General features: G+C 38.4%; 1 protein-coding gene across 1 annotated transcript; it reads left to right on the top strand.

The window, feature by feature from the left end:
• Nucleotides 1-830: 830 nt before the first annotated feature.
• On the top strand, nt 831-19,255 carry MAK10 (MAK10 homolog). The gene is made up of 17 exons (XM_089145471.1): nt 831-991; nt 1,062-1,184; nt 3,010-3,077; nt 6,046-6,204; nt 6,296-6,463; nt 6,978-7,128; nt 10,902-10,981; nt 12,776-13,048; nt 13,128-13,271; nt 13,697-13,831; nt 14,484-14,582; nt 15,477-15,533; nt 16,571-16,775; nt 17,195-17,313; nt 17,414-17,482; nt 17,664-17,762; nt 17,878-19,255. Exons 2-17 carry the CDS (start codon nt 1,070-1,072, stop codon nt 18,115-18,117), a joined length of 2,181 nt encoding a protein of 726 aa, XP_089001597.1. The 5' UTR covers nt 831-991; nt 1,062-1,069; the 3' UTR covers nt 18,118-19,255.
• The last annotated feature ends 818 nt before the right edge of the window (nt 19,256-20,073 follow it).

The following is a 20,073-nucleotide window of genomic DNA, read 5'->3' as shown; positions in this document are numbered from 1 at the left end:
TCGTAACATGATCGTGTATTCTAAATTTATCAGGAATGCGTTTCTTTTTATAACTATTGGTTTTCTTTATGCTTACATTACTTATTGGTTCGATCGTTGAACCGGTCCCAATCGACATCTTGAAATACGACCATGGCCGAACCTGAGTTTGACATTTTTTTTTCCTTATCACATGGGTATACCACTATACTAAATCTACATCTGAATTTGTCAAAGGGAATCTAAATCCATCCGAAACTTGATAATATTCCCTTTTTTAACAAATTATTATTTAGTTAGAATTTTTAATGATTAAGTAGCTTTATTGAATTCATATTCTTATTTTATATATTATTAACTAAAATTAGTGGTTGTTTTTCTAATTTTGTAGTAAAATAAATACAAAAAAATTAATAAAAAAAAATGTAAGAAAATCAAAGATTGCAAGAAAAATATAAAAAAAGAAAGTTATAATCATTGAGGGGTTGTTTAGTCAGTTTATTGACACCTCTTAGTAAAGAAGCCATGGATATATATGGTAATCTACACTTCTTAACTCTCACGAACAGAATGGTCATTATCAACTGGGCAACTTGGAAGGTATTGGAAACAACTTTACTTGAGGTTAATTGTTCATTGGATTTTTCTTAGATATATCACGAGTGAATTTGACAATAATCGGCCCAGCTTAAAGAATTCTAACGAATTTGTTCGGTTCGGTTCGGTTCGGTTCGGTTCGGTTCTATTTGGTTCAACAAAAACCGTTCGTGGGTTGAAATTTACAGATGGTATCGACCGTGTATTAAAGTGCATCGCAAATTCACAATGACACAATTTCTCAGTGTGATAAACATGGTACGGTCTACAACATTGTGGAATCGAATCATCGAACTTACTGAAAGTCTGAAACACGAATGTGTTAAAACCACTGTTGAAAACATCGAAACAAGGGACGGAAGAGCGGCTTTGAAAGCTTGAATCGTTGCTCTTAAGAATAAGACTCTATAGACTTGTAAGAGACTTCATCTTCTTCGTTTTCCCTATTTCTTCAAGAATCTTATTGACGAGGATTCCATAAGCAGAGACGCAAATGGCAGATGGCGGAGCGGATGGAGTAGGGGGCCTTAGAATTCCTTCTTCAATCCCTTCCGGCGACCAGACGGTTTGGGCCGACGCCTCAGCTCTGCTTGAAGCTGGTTGCAGAGGTGATGCCTAGTTTTTCCTTATTTCGTTATTACATTTGAGCCCAATAGTTTATATGAGATTTGGAATTCCTGTGTTGTTGTTTTCTTTTGTTTCGGACGTTTGAGTGTTTGCTATCCCTTGAATGCAACAAGAGAATTCCCAAATTTGTGCGGATCGGATGATCTTGACCGTGTAGTGTGCTAGACATTTTTTTTCTTCTTCCATTGTGCTTATTGTTAATTAAGTTTTTCTGTTCCAAAATTTTTAACAGATAGTTTTGTGGAACTGTTGGGCTCACTAGTAAGAAGGTTGCTTGCAGGGTTTATGATGCTTATTGATTATGCAGTGTCTTGGTTTATCATCCACGAGAACAAGTTTACTATAAGTTTGATTGATCAGTTTTCCTGTAGTGATTAATAATTGGGTTAGATATATCCACATTATCATGCATATGTGATATGGCTGAGTAAAGTGGATATTTGGAAGGGGTGGGGAAAACAAAAGGAGCATCTTTTTGTTTCACTTGGAATGCTTTGCTCCTTTTCTTTTTTGTTTCCGTGGGAGAACTATTTGCTTGAGGAGGTTGGAAGACCACTGAAAATCCTTTTTGGTGTGATAGACTGTATCTAGGCCATGAATTAATATGACGTGGTATGCTTCTGAGAAACAAGTTGAAATAGCTGCTCCTCCCAAAAAGGGAAAGTGTCTTCCTTAATCTTACTTGTTCATATATTCGAGTTATTTGGTTACTACATTGAATTATCTCTACTGAATGGGGTAATCTTCCCTTCTACCCTCTTCCAATGTGCTCCATTGGTTGGTTGCATCAGTTCTGGTGCCAACTTCAATTTGGCGGAAGACCTGAGAAGTAAATTCTTTTACCTATTATTGTCAAGGTTAGAGAAATAATTTTGCCAAAGGTTAAATCAATACTAACCACCACTCAGGGTTATTTTGAGTATTAAAAAAATGAAAAAGATGCCATGTCATTAGTTAACAAACGTTTTTAATGGCAAGGGGGCAATAGCAAAAGTAGACAAAGTCACAAAGTACATGTTTTGATAAGTAATTTCAAAATGCAAGGGATAAGGTTGTAATTTAGATATACTGCGGGGAGGCAGCAGTAATTGTCGCTAGAAACAATAATAGAAAAAACTCTTAGTTCCACAATGAATGTTTGAAGTGTCATTGGCAAGTGGTAACAGTCTAGGTTCAACCTGAAAAAAAAGATGCCATGTCATTAGTTAACAAACGGTTCTTAATGGCAACGGGGCAATAGCAAAAGTAGACAAAGTCACAAAGTACATGTTTTGATAAGTAATTTCAAAATGCAGGGGATAAGGTTGTAATTTAGCTATACTGCGGGGAGGCAGCAGTAATTGTCCCTAGAAACAATAATATAAATAACTCTTAGTTCCACAATGAATGTTTGAGGTGTCACTGGCAAGTGGTAACAGTCTAGGTTCAACCTGAACTGTGTAGTGGTCCAAGCTATTAGCCTACTGTATTTGTAATTTTCTAGTATGCTTGCCATACTTCCATACTTGTATGTGAATTCATATACTTTCACTTCTTTAATTTTTATGGTGTGAATTTGGTGAACTTATCGCTGTGAAAAGTTCTCTTTCTTTCATCTGCTATTTACCCTTCTCCTCATGACTGTTTTAAATTGCTGCACCTTCTAGTCTTTCTTGGCTTGTGGCATAACATTTTCATTCTCTTTCCTGTCAGTGTTTTCTGAATACTTTAGCATGGCTAAAATAATCTGTTGTTATAACTTCCATATGTTATCCAACATTTCAAGCTATTGTGCTTTTATCTGACTTTTCTTTCACATTACTGTAGATCTTCAAGATGGTGAACTCATTCATGGAGAGAATTTCAGTCTCTTTGCTGCTATGTCTGCCTTGGAGGTACTACTAAATCCTTGTCACTTTTTGTTTGTTCAATTTTGAACTGTCAAAGCTCATAGGCTTTACACTCTATATGAGTAATATTCTTGCAATGGGGGGGAACCATCTGTTGAAGCTTAGAATGGGAAAGATGTCTCAACTGATAATGTCAATGAAATGTAGTGGTAGCATAAGCAGCTGCAGTAGTAGAGTCATCAGTTTAAGAGGCCTTCCTTCTCACTTTGATCCGCCAATTGTCCTCATTGTCAATTGAGTAACAAGAATAAGACTCAAAGGTAAGTCCGGAATATGAAGAAAATAAATTAACGGAGAAAAGGAGTGAGAAAGACCCAGAAGCAGTTATATGAGTGTAGGAGTCATTGGCAAGAATAACCCTAAAAGGATGTGCTATCTTTGGAGGTGAAAAGAGAAAATGTGAGACTTACAAGTAACATGGGTAGAGATCCTTGAGCAATTTCTCAAGGAGCAGATGTAGTGGTTGAGAGCAAGGTGGATGTACTTTTGTGAGCCAAGATAGTGATGGATGAAAAGCACCAGCGGAAGACTGAAGGTTCTGGAGAAGCTTAAGGATTTAATTATAATCACTATAAGGTTCAGAACAGGATGGTGGAGCCATCAATGAGGGTAGAACATTGTTTTCACCTGAAAAACCTCAGGATTTCCGTTGGACAAAACCATATTGGCTGATTGTCGAGCTCAGACTGGTTTGCAATGCAGGTATCAATAGTATGATTAACTTGCCATAGAAAGAACAGTATCTGATTGGTTGGTCACTTTGCAGTCCACTTGTACTGTGGCCATCACTACCTTGTTCCTCACGTCAGCTAGGTCCCTCCCGAGAAATTAAAGCCTTGGCTATGACCATATGAAATGGGTATTTTCTCACACATCCATTCTTCATAGGCTTTTCTATCAGTAGGGTCCTTCAAATCAGTGGAAAGGGGATCAAATCTCCTTGGCTGCCTGAATTGATTGTCCCATCTCCATTGAGTTTTTTTGGTAAACCATCTCCATTGAGTTTGATAGTTATGATCTGGAAATTGTTTGTTAAGGGACCTGTTATAATAGGAAACAGAACAAGACTATCTTGATTTCAACCTCACACTGATTGTGACTTTGGTTGCCTATCATCTATTGTTTCACATAGCTACATTGGGGCCAGCACACGAACCCGCTCTCCCAATTGGGAAATACTTATCCAAAAAGATTTTCAAAAGAAATCTCGTCAGAGAATTGTGTTAATCCATCAGATGGTTTCCAATTAATTGCAGAATCTGTAGTTCTCAAAGAACTCCGGCAAAGCAGGTTAGCACAAGGAAATGTGAAAAAAATCTGCAACTCTGGTCAGTATCATAATACAAGTCGAATGTACCACCAGGTTGGTGAAGACAGTCTTCAAAACTTGATATCCATCTGCCGCCCTGGTGTAGAGGTGTAAAAGGTCTTGACTGGCATTCAAAAAATCAATCAGAAACTTGCTGCTAACACGTAGGAGCAATAAAATACCTCCAGTCAATTGGTGAGAAGGAACCCTAGTTTGTCATTTATCTCACCATCAACTAGGGCCGTATGCAAATATTATGCAGCATAGGTGCTACAATCTTCGAACAGAGACTGCTGACTTTAAAACCAGAATATGATATTGGGTTGATTATTAGTGAAGCTCTGGTACTGAGTAAGAGTTTCAGAACCAGAGCAACCTGAACCAGGGAGAAATGAGAAGAGGATGAAAGAAACCAAGAGATGGAAGAGGATAGGCTTTATGAAAAAGGTTGGATAATCTGATCACTTGCACAGCAGTTGGTTTATGAAGGCTGAAGATTACTAATCAAATTAGTACACTAAAGTCTAACATAATATTTAACCTAAGTTTAGTTACAACTAGATAAACAAACAATCATGGACTCCCATGGACCTTGAAGCGAGACACATGCACTCCAACGAGGTTTATGTCATTAAAGTTGAAAGCCAACTGTGATGAGAGTCACGAGACAAAAGTACCTCCCAATTCTCATGCTTAGGGAGAATAATACTGGGCAGCTAAGAAAAAATGCATGTATAACTGTAAATTATACAAGGATCTTGAGATGGAAGAGTGGCAAGACGATGAGGATAGAGTTAGAACTTGGGTTAGAACCTTTGGTTGATGATGTGCTGCGCATCAGTGAGGACACCCATTAGTGCTTATAATTAATTAGAAGAAACGACCCTAGATAAGGGGAAACTTTAGAACAGGATTTGTGTGGCCAACCCAAAGTGGTTAGGAGAATTGTGTTGACTTTATCTACTTCTTCTGGAGAGTTTCTTTGGGTTGATAGTTTAGTTACAATTGTTTCTTTATTCTCAGATGTGATGCTAAAACGTGTAAGGGTCATGTGATGAGCCTCCTATTTGATGGTATGTAGTCTCAAGGCATCGCCTAGGCATCACTTTGGCATCTGGGCTGATTTATAGGGGCCTTGGTGCCTAAGGTTGCTGCCTTATTGTAGGGATCTTTGCCCTAGTTTAATTAGATTCGGAACAAAATCTGGCATTTTCTTATGCCAAATATCATATAAGAAACTATTTTTATATTTGATATTTTATTTCATTAAGATATTATTGAAGATAAGAAAATATCCCCTATTTGAATCCAATAAAAAAATAGTTCAAAAATAAAATTCTGCAAAGTTTAAAGGTCAAGGCCCTAGCTATGGTGCGTTTATGATGGAAAAGAAGGGGCAAGGGGCATGCACGCTTAAATTGCCATACTCGCCTCACACCACCTTAGTAGGTGCTTTACTGCCTAAATGCTTCAACTGCCCTAGAACGCCTTAGATCGCCCTGAAGCAGTGATAACTCTAAATGGTAATGCAAGGAATGTAGCAATAGACTTTTTATCATCTCCCCAGTTGCAATTAATTCTTAAAATTTTGCCATGTTTGTTAGTTTTTCTATGTTCTTATCTTTTATGTTGCCAATTTATTAGATAATGGATCCAAAGATGGATTCTGGGATTGAAAATTCTGGGTACCATTCTATTGAGGAAGCCATCGAGAATGGTGCTGCTCCAGTTCCCTTGAGTTTTGACAGGACAGTTGATGTTCAATGCAGTATTGATGTGATGGACCATCTTTTGTCTTGCGAGGTAGTATTAGTAATATCCTTTCTTTCTTTTTTTCATCTTTTCCTTTTTCCTCTTAATGTTTCCTGAATCTTGGATCATTCTTGTATGGCAGGCAACATGGCACAAAGGTCATTCATTGGCCCAAACTGTCTTTTCTTGCATCTATCTTCTCAGGCTTGACAGAACATCGCCACATGCATTGTTACATTCTTATTGCAGGATCATACGTGCAACCTGCTATGTCATCATTTCAGTTGTCTCGGATGCTCGTACCCATGAAGTAAATACATAGATTTGTCCTGTAATAGTTCCGTACTTGTATTTCTTGGCTTCCATGTGAACCTTGTGATTTTTTTTTTGGGGGGGGGGGGGGGTTGCTGACGGTGAACTTTACATGTGAATCTACGAGAAACTATCTAATGTAATTTTTTGGCATAAGAAATTTTATGGTCGCTTAAATAGCTCACCAAATGTCTATTTGGATGGGTAGAGATGGAACTAAAGCAGGGATATAGACCTGAAGTTGAATAGGGATAAGCACCATATATTATGGTCTTGCTAGTTCTATTTGGAAGGCCATTGTTGTTCTTTTGTCAAGGAATTCTGTTGATTTTAAATAGTTTTGGTCTCATAGTAATTGTGAACAAGTAATTCACTCATTGAACCTTATACCACTTATTTGAGGTTGGCCAAGTTAGGTTTGTTACTATTATTATTTTGTACTTATTTAATTACTTTTCCAGGTCAAACTTGTGATGACAAAGAGGATCTTGAACTCTTTTTTCCTTTTGTAGGAAGAGGATCATTTTACAATGGCATATGGTCTTCCTTTGAATGGGGAAGGAGATGAAAAATGCCTGTCAATGCTCAATGCTGTTGAAGAAACAATTTCTCGCCAGTTGCGTGCCTCTAAAGCTCTATCATCCAAAAAGGGATTATTAGAAGGTTGTCTGGACCATTTGACAATATTATAACTGTCTCTTATAAATAAGAATATGGTAATATGGGCGATGAAAATGCGATTTCATACTTAGATTTTTGCCTTTGTGCTATGGTGTTACCATTCAAGGGACTTTTTTTTTTGTCTATTATACTGTTGGATTTACATCTTGGTCCTTGCTACTTGGCAATGGTGGCTCATGCTCTTGCTGTTCCTCTTGGTTTGGGTAACATTATTTGGAGGAAACATGCATCCCTCCCTAAGGTCATAGGTTTGACCCAGAACTCATACTAACTAGGTTGTGCATTTTTTTCTTTTAATACTTATGTCGTTAACTTGTTTGAATTTTTTCCCTGGGGGAAAGGGAGGGGGGTGGTTTGATGGATGTGCTTCAAAGGAAATTCATTTCTAATGAAAACTAGATCTTACAATGCTTATAATATCTTGTACAATCATCATGCTGCATCAATTAATAAAGTGAGCAGCTTTATTAATGATCTCAACTTTTCAGGCGTCCAACAAGATCTTTCCACCTCTTGGCTTCTTCCAACTGCTATGTCGCCGGACCTGAATCCATTGCCGTCAACTTTCTCAAGTTCCTTGAGTAACTCTTGCAAGCCTTGGTTCTTCTAACTTGTTAATGGCTTCTCTTCCTGAGGTTGATGGCTCTGGTAGCTCTGCCCCCTTTCTTGCTTTTGGTCCTCCCTCTAAACCCCTCTTCTTCTTCGCCCTCTCCTTCTCAACCGCTCCCCTGGAGCTCCCTCTTCTCCATACCTCTCTGAATCCCACCACTACAGATTGCTCTTTATCTTTCATCCCTCCTCTGATTTCGGCCCCCCTCCCTCTCGTTCGCTGCCCCTCTTCTGAAACCAGTCTTGGCTCCCTCCCTTGGAAATATAACGGCCAATTTCTTGGTCCTTGCCCCCCCTTAAATGTCATCAAAGCATCCCTCTCCAAGCAATGGGCTGCTCCTTCCTCTCTTGAAATTTTTTCCATTGACTCAGACACCTTTCTGTTTAAGCTCCCCACTTCTTTTTGCAAAGCCAAAGCCCTTGAAGGCTCTCCTTGGTTTGTTGGTAAGACCCCTGTCTTCACTAGGTCTTGGGAGCCCTCATTGCCTTTTTGCCGGAATTTGTTTCGCTCACTTCCCTTGTGGATCAATCTCCCTGGTCTCCCTCTTGAATTCTGGAGTCCTGAATGCCTTAGCCGTATTGGTTCAGCACTTGGTCGCCCTCTTCGTGCTAACCCAAAGACTATCAATCTGCAAAGGCTCTCTTATGCACAAATTTGTGTGGAGGTCTCTGCTGAAAAGCCCCTTCCCCCTTGTATCTCCATTGAGGATGATTTCGATCTCCATTACGACCAAATCATTGTCTATGACTGGATCCCCATCAGTTGCTCCGCCTGTGCTTCTTTTGGACACGATGCCTCGATCTGCACTGGTGGTTTGAACTTTCCTACATCCTCTGGCCCTAAGACGACCCCTCCCTTATTGTTGCTTGAAGACCGTGTGGCCGCCATCCATTTGGGCTCGTCTCTCGCTCGGGTGCTGCCATCGATCGAAGAAATGATGCCAGCTCTTGCAAGTGCTTCTGAATCCACTTGCCTTATCATCGATTCTTTGCAAGAATGTTCAATTAATGTTGCAGCTGGTGCTACCGCCCCTCAACTACCGCCTGCTATCGCCCTTGAATCTAGACTGTCTCTTGCTATTGAAAACCCAATTATTGACTTCCCTGTTCCTACCCATATTTTGTCCAACTTGCCCTCTACTCCCCTAACCCATTCTCCCATTTCGTTGGCTCCCAATAGCTCTGCCGGAAACCCTCTTTTAGCTCCTTCTTCCTTGGCGCCGGTAACTTGCACCTACTGGAGGTGTCACTCCAAGCTCCAGCTCTCCCAGCCATCGAATCCCTGCCACCTCACGGCCATCGATGCCACTGCCACCTCTGCTGCTTCCAACGAAACCGATAGCCCATCTCCCATTCCTGTCGGGTCGTCGCATTCATCGCCTGATCCTCTTTTTGCACCTTTCCCTTTTTATGAAAACGCTGGTGCTGAGTTTCTTGTTCACCCTTCCCAACCTCTGCTCCTTACCAATTCGATAAATGACCTACTGGACGATACTCCTCTCGTTAGCCCTAATTCCTCCCCCTTATCCCAAGACTTAAATTTGTCCTTTTTAGCCCCTAAACCTTCATTGTTGGGCCCTATGCCAATTGGGCCCAAGCCCGTCTTTCCTTCTTCTATCCAGAAGATGTTCTCCCTCTCCTCTCTGGATCCAGTGGCCCATGGGCCTAACCAGCCGCTTCCTAGCTGTGCTATGACATCGCCCTTCTCCCCTTCTCGGAATTTTCAAGCCCACTCCCCGAAATTTGCTTGCACTTTTACTTCCCAGGCCTGTAGCTCGATCCCTTCCGATTTCGATTTGGACCCTTCCATCTCTCCTCCGCCGCTTGTTCTTGACCGGGCTGAGTGTCAAAGGAGCAATCGCCCCGCAAAAGATCATAATCCGTTTGGTGACGATTTCTTGGTGGACCTCAAGTCCTCTAAGAAAAAGAAGAAATCCGCGAAATAGTTGTTTCGGCCCTGTTTGGCCCTTTTCTTTGGCCATTCCTTGTTGTTTGATAGTGTTTTTAGCCTTCTCTTTATCTGCGATATTGTTCGTGCGTTGTTGTCTTTAATGAACTTATTTATTCATCCAAATATATATATATATCTTTTACAATCACAAGAACAAGACAAAGACGACAAAAGATGTATAACATGGGTTAGCTCATCTGAAACCTGTTTCTTTTACTTGTATCAACACTAAGATCCATTCAAAATATTCACTCCTTGTGGTTTTCTTTTTATCCTAACTGTTCACCATCTCCATATCAACCTCCAATTCTCACAAAGAATCCTATGGTAGTTAACTAAAAACAAATCTTGGCGCAATCCACCAGAACTTTTAAGTCAATAAGTTGGAATGAACTGAAATTCAGCAAGCCTTTGCAGTTTGAAGTAGCGACAGTATTCCACATCCTGATCAAACAAACTGTACTGTGCCTTGAAAGTCATGCTTAGACCTGGCATAAATTCTCATTTCGATCAAATCATCCTCCCAAATTGTCACCGTCTCCCCCACTATCAATTTCAGCACAATATATCTCAACAGTATCAGCATGAACTTATCCCAAACCCATGAGATACATTTCTACAATCCTCCTCATCCATCAATTTTTATATTTTGGCTGATATCTTGAATGATTGGCACTTATGTATGCCTAAGAAAGCTTCATCAATTGGAAGTAACAGGTTTTAACCTCCCCAAACCCCCTCTCAAAGAAAGCTTCATCAATTGGAATTAATGGTCACTATTCTTCTAGCAGATGTAGATAGAATCATAGAATGAGTTGCAAACAGGATTCATATAGCTACACAAGTAGTTGGGCTGATGTTATTGGGAGGATTTACTGATTGGCACATCTTCCTTTTTTGTTGCTGTTATTTATTTTAAGAGCAGCTCTACTTATTATATAATCATAACTTGAATTATCATTCTCCTGAATAAACCCAAGTTTTATATATTTTTTATTATTATTATTTTTTGGCATGGGTTTTTTTTTTTTTTTTGGGGGGGGGGGGGGGGGCATTACTAGTTGAGTTTTCTGCTATTTACTAAAATTAAAGTGCACTTACATTGGCTTCCATGGTACATTGACAATCTTGGCTGATAATTGCAGGCTAGTTTGTTTTGAAATATTATTTTGATAACAGGAATGCCATGATGCAGATATAGAGCCATTACAAACAAATCCTGATTTGGAAGAAGGATTTTGCAAAGCTTTGCTCTGCCGTATACGCTTTCGTAAGGTCTTATCCTGTGTTTACTCTTCTTTCTCATTAGTTCTATCGTGGAGATGGGTTATATAATGATCCCCCTTGTTACACATTTACATGTCAAAGTTGGAACTTTGTTAAGGGGCCTTGTTACACTCATTTACATGTCAAAGTTGGAATTTTGTTAAGTGGTTAACTGTAGCTTTTTCAATCAAATTAATTCTTTGTGGATAATTTGAAGATCTTATTGTCATGTATGCGTGCAAGGCCACAATGAGCCTCGTTGAGGAGACCAGAGATTCTGAAGGTAGCCTTGCTTACCTGGTTACCATAAAAGATCTACTTAGTATCATAGGTTTTCCCCCCTGTCCCAAGGCTTATTGAATACATGATTATAATTCCACTTATATTCTTTTAGTTCCTTAGGGACTCAAAAGATTTTGCAGCTATGAGCCTATGACCTTATTTAGCCCTTCAAGGGTGCTTGAAGTGATATAAAACATTGCTGCTTAATATAATGTTCTCAATGATATGATTACTGTGTTTTCCAATTTTAATTCTTCTCCCAGTGTTGTAACTGTGTTTTGTGCAAAAATATTGAAGAAATTTGCTGTTATATACACGATTGAGTAATGCCCAACATTTGCTTGAGTTGGTAGTGTGATTTTAATTGAAGGAAGATCTGGGGTTAGAGATGGATAAATCCCAAAGGAGATTTATTAGTTCTTTTTTTTTTCCCCCCCTCATTTCTTCTTGTCCCTAGCATCCATGCTTATGACCTCCTAACTCCTACTCGGCTGGGTAGTACCTCGTATTATCAGACAAGAGCAACATAGGAGTAATCCTTCCACGCCTCCCCCCCCCCCCACAAAAAAAAAAAAAAAAAAAAAGAAAAAGAAAAAAAGGGGGGGGGGGGTTTAGTGTTCATCCAAAATAATCAACTTAATCACATTGATTGGAACACCCTCTATTTGCTATCTCGTTGCAAGCAGCAGTGCTACGGCCAATGAGGAGGCACAGACATCCAATAGGAGAGGGCAAGGCAGTCATTCCCCTCTAATTTTTGTGTAGGATAAGTGGCCACACAGCATTCTTTTTCCCCTTTTTAAGTTGTTTCTGTTCTAGCCCACGATGTCAAGTTAAAATTAAATCTAGAGTTCTTGTTGTTCATGATGAAACAAGAAGAAAAATAAAGGAGTAACAAGCAAAGATTGCACAAGAAAATGACTTAAACATGATTTCTTCTTATCGGCCTACATGCATGGGGTGGTCATTAAGTTGTCAAGACGTCTGTGTGACTCAAGGCAATTGTGGAGCATCTAGGAGCCCACCTAAGTGTTTCTAGGCACCATAGGTGTGCAGTTTTTACTACATGTAATCTAATAATTATGATTTGTATAGTAATGCTTATAGACAACAATAAAGCCATGTCAATGCAATATGATATAATCATGCTAGTAATGAACAAATGTTAGAAAATTGTCATAAAATGAACAATGAAAAGGATGTCATACAGGCATATTTGTCGGAAACCGGGTAATAAGCATAAAACAACATAAATTCATGATGTGTTGAGGACTAAAAATTGTCCCATTCAGCATGCTTCAGTATTTTTCTTTTACTAATTAAATTCACACAAGTCATGTATGCTTTCTCTCCAACATTTCTCTCAAGCATGAAGTTGTGCATATTTCTATTGGGCATTGTCTATGTACTGTTAGACATGGCCTCATACATTGTACACCTGCATCTTATTTATTGACAATTTAACCCTCTAACTTTACTGCTCTTTTAATATATGTTATCTCTCATCTCCACTGTATTCAGCACTTTTACCATGTTCTCACATGTATGAGGAAACCTCAAGGAAGAGGTTTGGAGTTGGCAAGGAAACATATTGCCTCCTGCTTATCAGAGTTATTAAGCATTCAGAAATCTGGGGAGTTCCTTAGATCTAATGCCAACGGATCTTGTCAAGATGATATTGGAGATAGAACAACAGCTTCTGGTTGTCAACCTGTTGGGTTTGATGGATGTATAAACAGTAGATTATCAGCCCCCACTCCTCCACGTTCAATTAAAATTTTGAGCTGGAAAAAGGTGAGGATATGGCTAACTATAGGCTAATTGAAATGTTTCAAGTTATATTAATTATGAAATATTTCTGTTCTTGTGCCAGGCTATTGAGTATTTTGAGAAGCTTCTTCATGACCTAGATGTTATTTGTTCATTTTCTCTGGATCCCTCATTAGAAGTTATTTTACGCTTTGTTGTTCAATTTCAAAAAACTCAACCTGATTTGGTTGCAAGAGCTCATTTGCAGGTCAGCTTATTTTCCTCTCACATTTTCTTGTAGTGCCTCCTTGCTAATGTTGCTGCTTTTCATTTCTACTATTATCCATGCAACCAGTGTCCTCTCAATCTAATTGATCTGTCTCTTCTTTGTCGCTGGTAATGCATGCATTATATTCATCTGTATGGAGAGTTGTAGTTATCTGGTCCTTGACCTTTGCATCTTCAACTCCCTGAATATGTAAAACTAGCATGCTCTATTTGTCAATATATTGTGATGAAAAATGGAAGTCCTGCATATCCTTATGTTCAGTTTATAAATTTTGATGTTTGCTGCAAAATGGTTTCTCTTATTAGTTCATTTAGCACCTTAGTTTAGTAATCAGTATGTGCTAGGACTGTTTGATACTAGAATTCTCACGCTTTTGCTTTTGCACCTCAACAACTGATGAACAGCGTCTACTAGTCCATGATGGGAAAGTTTATGGACGTGTTCTTATCTTTGATGTAATCTCCAGAGCTGCTGCATTACCTGAAATCTCAAATATCCACGGAGTTCAGAAGAATGAATTGATATTACAGCTGTCACAGGCAAGTTTCCGACTCTATTTTAGACATGTGCTTGCTGGATCATTTCTCATGTTATGGAGTTGTATGCTTATATATAGTTGTACAAACAACTTTACTGTATTCTTCATCTCATTAAAAGATTCAGATGCTCTCAAGTCTCAAGGAGAGTCAATCTTTTTCATGGAGGATGTTGTTCTGCTATCCTTCTTGCATATGAATTTGCCACCTCCCCTTGGGGGGGGGGGGGGAGGAGCACGAATAAAGATGCTTTTTACTTCTGTTGTTATCTTGTAGTCTCTTCGAAGTTGTTGTGGTTTCTCCCTAGTTGTTATATTATATTTCCTGCATCTTGTTTGCTTTGCCTCAACATCTGTGAATGTGTTGCACTCAAACATCAGAGAACCACCTTTTTTAGAGGTATCTCCATCTCCATGAATCCATGTAAAAGAGCTAATGCTTTTGAATGTTCCAGCATGGAGGAGTGATTTAGTCCAGATTGAAGGAACTAAAAGAGCTAGGCAGATGTAGAATAATATTAGGAGAACTACTGTGAAAAACATGCTTGGCTTAGGCCTCATTTAGTTAGGATAATGCTGAGCTGCTGCTGTTGTATTTCAATCTCCATAAGTAAAATTTGTTCAGTTCGTCTGACTTTGATATGACACTGCTGCAGTTGCTGATAAACTTACTTAAAATTCTGTGTACAAATGCTGCCTGGCAAAGACGTAAACTTGGGAAGATATTACAGGACTGGAGTATTATCACCATGCAGGTTTGTGCTTATTCCTTATTCCTTAATCATTAGATGAAAATCTTCTGAATTTATATGACTCTATTTTGTTGTTATGTTGTGAACTTGTAGTGTTGTCTTATATTCTGGTGTCCTGCCTATATCCCACCTTGGATGCATGATTTGGTCAGTGTTGACAAGCATTATGTGGAAAATCCTTGTATATTATCTTCTGTTACTAAATCTGGTCTTCAAGAAGGAAGTAATGAGATTTAGCATATTGAATTACGGAAAACCTGTTGAGGGAGACTCCTATAAGTCATTCCATTCCCACCCAAAAAAAAGAAGAAAAAAAAGCTCTCTTACAGGTCTGGGATTTTGGGACAGGCTAGCAGGACTCCTCTAGGTGCTCAGTAAAGAATACTAGACTGGGATACTAGAATGGGCAACAGGATCCGAAGACACTTAATAAATCATATCGAAGAGAAAATTTGTAGAGATTTGTCCCTCTGTTACTTCTCAGTTCTTAAAGCTTAAATATTCTCAATATTCAACAGAACTAGTTGATAGACTTGATAATTCAGTTTCTTTTAAGATTCCAATTTACCATCTCCCTCTTGTTTCTTGACCTGGGATTCACCCATGTGGCTTAGATCCACTATTTCACTCGTAGACAGCTTTTGACTTCCATGGCTTCTTTTCTTGTCCCATATTTCTGAAAATGTTCTCCAACGTTTTCATTCCCTCCCCCCTTTTTTCCTCTTTCTTTCTCTCCCACTCTCAAGTCTCATCTACACATCTGTGTGTGCATTGCGTACTAATCTTATTGTTCTTTTGTCTGCTGAGAAATTGTTGAATCTTTATTGATGGTTAGAAGAGAATAAGGCTTCATGTCTGACTCTCATTTTGTGCTGTGGCTGTGTTCTATGTTTGCAGCTTGAGCTGGCTTCCCAGAGGAATTTCGGGGATATGTCAAATATTACAGATGATGAGGTATGTTGCACTGACATTAGCAAAGTCTAGGTTGAGCAATAAATGTATGGTACCTGCCATGAACAGTAAGGATGGTGCTCTGACAGAGAGAAGAAGAGGGTGGGGTTTTTTTTTTTTTTTTTTTTTTTGGGGGGGGAGGTGGGACAACAATGGATAACTCCCACACATTTGCAGGTTTGGATGTTGACAGGCCATTTAGTCTGCTTCTCTAGGAGTAATGTTTTTGAAGAGAGGACTAGACTATGATAGTCTGTTCCAATAGTCTGGATGATAAATTTGCATTTTGTTAAATATACTGTTTAATTGCCAGTATAATTTAGAAGGGAATCGGTTTCTTAAATGGTCAACTTAGAGAAAGCCTTGCCAAAAAGGGGGACCATGTAAAAGCCACTTAGTCAATTTATAAATGTTTTTCTTAATGGACCATAATTGCAATTTACCTCAATGATTAGGTTTGCAAGCTTTTCGAAGAGTTCTGAAGTTCAATTCCTTAATTTTACTTTAATGCTAGACGATTAACAAAACTTGATATTGGTCTGGCTCATCCAGTCATCCAACTTAAATACTCTGAATGATCCCTTGACCAGTCTACTTTTTTCTTGAACGAACTTGTGTCCTATGGTTGGTATGCCCATTGGATGTAATAGTTAGCAGTCCAGACGGTTTGGCCACCTGATAAGGTAGTGGATGAACACAATCTACCAGTCATGACTTATTCGTTGTAACATCTGCTCTATCTCATTCTGTGGGTGGTCGAAACAGATTTTAATCCTTGCAACATATCTCTAGAAGAATATGCATGACCATTTGAATAGGTTGATTTCATGGCATAGGAGATTGAAGGTGGGACCCATTATGGGTCCTGCTCTGACTTTGCATCTCATTATCAGTATACTGTTGGTGATTATCCTATTATTGACCCAGGAGGTACCTTAGAATGTGTTTTGCTTAAATATACTGTATTTTAACATTTTTCAAAACTATAGTAATGTCTATAGCTTAGCTGTATGATTTACTATTGCTCATTGGTTCTGCAGAAATTAGCCATGAAACTGTCAAAGCATCTGCTTATTTGGACACAGGAACAAATGTATTGGATTGCTACACGTTTCCTCATTTTGGGATTTGAGCTCGAGCTCTATTCTCCTAGTGAATACTGCATGGTCTACTGGTATATGTACATTGTCTTGATCAAACTTGCAGAAATTGCACAGCTGAAGATGTTGACAATCAGTGAGAGTAGTGAGTATGCTGTTAAATATGTTAGTGTACCTTGTCGTCTTTGTTTATTAGCACTTATTTTACTCAAGTCTGACAACTATGTGAGGGCCATGGCACAGCCAAGAGAGTTGGAACCATAATTTGGTTGGCTGCATCTCTTGCAAAAAAGACTAGTATTAAAGGGTGATTTTGACCCTCTGTTTGAACAGTTTCATTTGGAAGGTCCCAGGAAAACAAAGATGTGAGACTCTCATTCTTTCTTTAGTACTTCCATTGAAGGAGATCAGCCTCCTTGGTGTTCCATGGAATAGTAACACAGTTGACCGACCCTTTCCCCTCCCCCCGCCCTCTTTTTCATGAGATACCATCTTGATTGGCTTTGTCATTACTTGGCTAACTTGGATTTTGTTAACTTTCATTTACCGTACCTTCTTGGTAAGCTAAACGCAAAGGGAAGAAGAAAAGGGATCTAACTAAAGATGCTATTAGGGATTCTCATATCACTCCTATGGTCATGTTCCTCCAGTGTCATATCTGTCTCTCAGAAGGACTCACAATGGTAAATGTGCCTATTTCAGCTTATTATACTGTTTTGATTAATTTAAATGTTCCTGTGCAATTATAATAGTTCGATTAATCAATCATATCAATCCTTCCAGATGCTTGCTGCTTTGAGAAATGAACACAAGTTTTTGGAGGGATCCAGTGCTTTCAATACTGAACAAGAGGTATGTTGCATTCTTGTGTCAGTTCTCATTTTTACATTTAGGTGTTCAATGTGAAGGTTTTAGGTAAAACGTCCGAGTGATGTTGTAACTTGGCTGCACGCCTAGCAGAAGAAATCACAATAGAGAGTTTTCGTGTGACAATGGTTTACCTATTAAAATTGTTTGTTTTATACTCTGCCAGAGATTTATCCAGCACTTTGAGCTTCTACAAAAGGCTCAAGTTCCACCCCACGTATCATATTACCTGTTCAAGGAATCTACAATCCATACCCGCTTCTCAGTGAGTATCTAAATGAATTTTCATTTTTCATTCCCTTATTTCCTTGTAATTGAATTTTACTTTTTCATCACAAATGTGTCTTTACTGGTCAAACATTTTTTTTCTCCTTTCCAAGTCTCTAGTTGAATACAATTACTTTAGGGATGCTCAAAGGCTTGTGAAGGAGCTGAAGACCAGTTTCTCAAGTGATCCAGACAGACTAGCTGAACTCCAACAGATAGAGCAGGTTGCTGAGCGTAACAGGGTAGCTCTGAATGTCATTTGTCAAGTTGGGGCAACGGATCCGTCCCTTAAAATTTCGTTTGAGCTCAGCCACCATCCTTGCTTTGCAATTGCCATTGTCAAGAGATCTTAAAATTGGATAGTGCCCAGTTGCGGTGACCAATTTTGAACTGTATCAATGTGCGAATGTAACATTAGGCCTTTTAAGAAAAAGTCCCCCTTCAATTGAAATTGAAATAGAAGGGGGAGTCACATTTGAGGAAGCTTGAAGGTATTTGATTCATGTAAAATTACTCTTCAACTTTTTAAGTTATTGAATTTCATTAAAAAAAATAAAATAAAACATTTTTTTCCATGATCTATTTTATGACAGTTAATATGACAGTTAATATGGGTGGTTTACATTGTCGAGCAGCATTTTTTAGAGAATCAGAAATGGTATTAAACAGGGTCTATTTATGTCTATATGATGAATGAAATTACAGCTTTAAATGTTTGCTGTGTTGTCTATTATTTTATCAAGAATGTACATTCAACAGTACCTTGTCTCAACTGTTAGAAGTCATCTACTGATTGTACTGTCTATTGGTAAGTCCTCAGCTCATAATTGTTGCCCATCCTTCTCAAATGTATATCTTCCGTTTCAACAATTTTCAGAATGAAAATATATCATCATATCCATGGCTAATTTACTGAGATACTTCAGGATACCAGTCTTCAAGGATAGAACTTGCCAGATGAAATCCAGGCAGAGAATTGGTGAGTTCTGTGGCTTTCATTCATTCATTCATTTAGTGGGTATATTGTTCTTGATCCTCTGTTTCACAACCTGCAACTTGCACTATATAATGCATTATTATTTATCTGTCTTAGTCGCTTATAGTTGTGTTCATGAAAGGCTATAATCTCAGAGAGTTCAGGGACAAAACCATCTCATTTTATTGTTGGTATCTCTCCCTAGATTTTCCAGTTGTTCTCAAGTGCTTTCTTACTCTAATAGCATGAATTCTGTATTGATCTGTCAAAAGTTTTCTTTCACCAAATGGCTGAGTTTGTTAGGGATGAAATGAAGCATGAAACATGAGTAGCCAACCTTTACGAGGCTCCCAACTAATAGTGGAAAACTACCTTCCGAAGTGGATTGTTGTGTAAGAATCCAATAATCCTACTATTCACTAAGGTGTGTGCAAAAGATTCTTTAGTTGGGCATACCTACAAAAGCTAAGTGGATGGTTCCCCATTTCTTGGCATTTTGAAGGAAAAAAATAAAAAAAAACTAAAAGAAAATATAGGGAAGATTTGAATCTTACTTTATGGATTTGCTTCATTGTCTGAATTATCCTCATGGAAAATTGTATTTTTAAATACAATCATCTCTTATCTCATGTATCTTGATGCATGATTGCATGAACACCGATGCATTCACAGTTGTTAATGCATTTCACTCTCTTTAGAAAAAAAAAATTGGGGCTACATTACTCTGAGAATATCTAATTTTGCAAAATAAAGAAAAGAAAAAGACCTTATATGATGGTTCACTCATTTAATATGCCATTGATTAGCATTTTCTTTGGAAGTCTGATACACACTCTTCTGTAAGCATACCAGTGCCAAGATGAAATGTGATAATTCATTAGTTTAAGACATCAGCAAACAAAAATATAATCCCTATGTATTTGGGTTAAATTCAATTCATTCGCATTCTTAAGTTATATTTAAACTTTGGTGCAACTTGCTGAAGAAAACATTCTACCACACCTATCTTTTTTTTTTTTTTTTGTCAACAAACTAAAAACTTAATTATAAAAAAGAGTTAAAGCCAGAAGACTTGGACAATACAGACGGATCAATCATGAACACTGTGGAATAATCCACTAAGACCTAGATAAAGAGAGACGACGAGCTCCCTTAGCAAGAAAATCCGCAAAAACATTAGAAGATCTAGAAATATAATTAAAAAACACCGAACTAAAAGTAAAAGAAATTCTCAAAATATCTGAAACTAAACTAAGATTTATCCAGTCCAAAGAAGAAGGAAAGCCCTGCAAGGAGAGAATCGTTGGCATACAGTCAGAGATGACTTGGATTT

This window comes from Hakea prostrata, chromosome 2, assembly GCF_041222555.1.
Source record: "Hakea prostrata isolate BN-2017 chromosome 2, UWA_Hpros_2, whole genome shotgun sequence".
In the NCBI taxonomy this organism is placed as follows: Eukaryota; Viridiplantae; Streptophyta; class Magnoliopsida; order Proteales; family Proteaceae; genus Hakea; species Hakea prostrata.
Note: the sequence above shows the minus strand (reverse complement) of the source record. Positions and strands in the feature narration are given on the sequence as shown.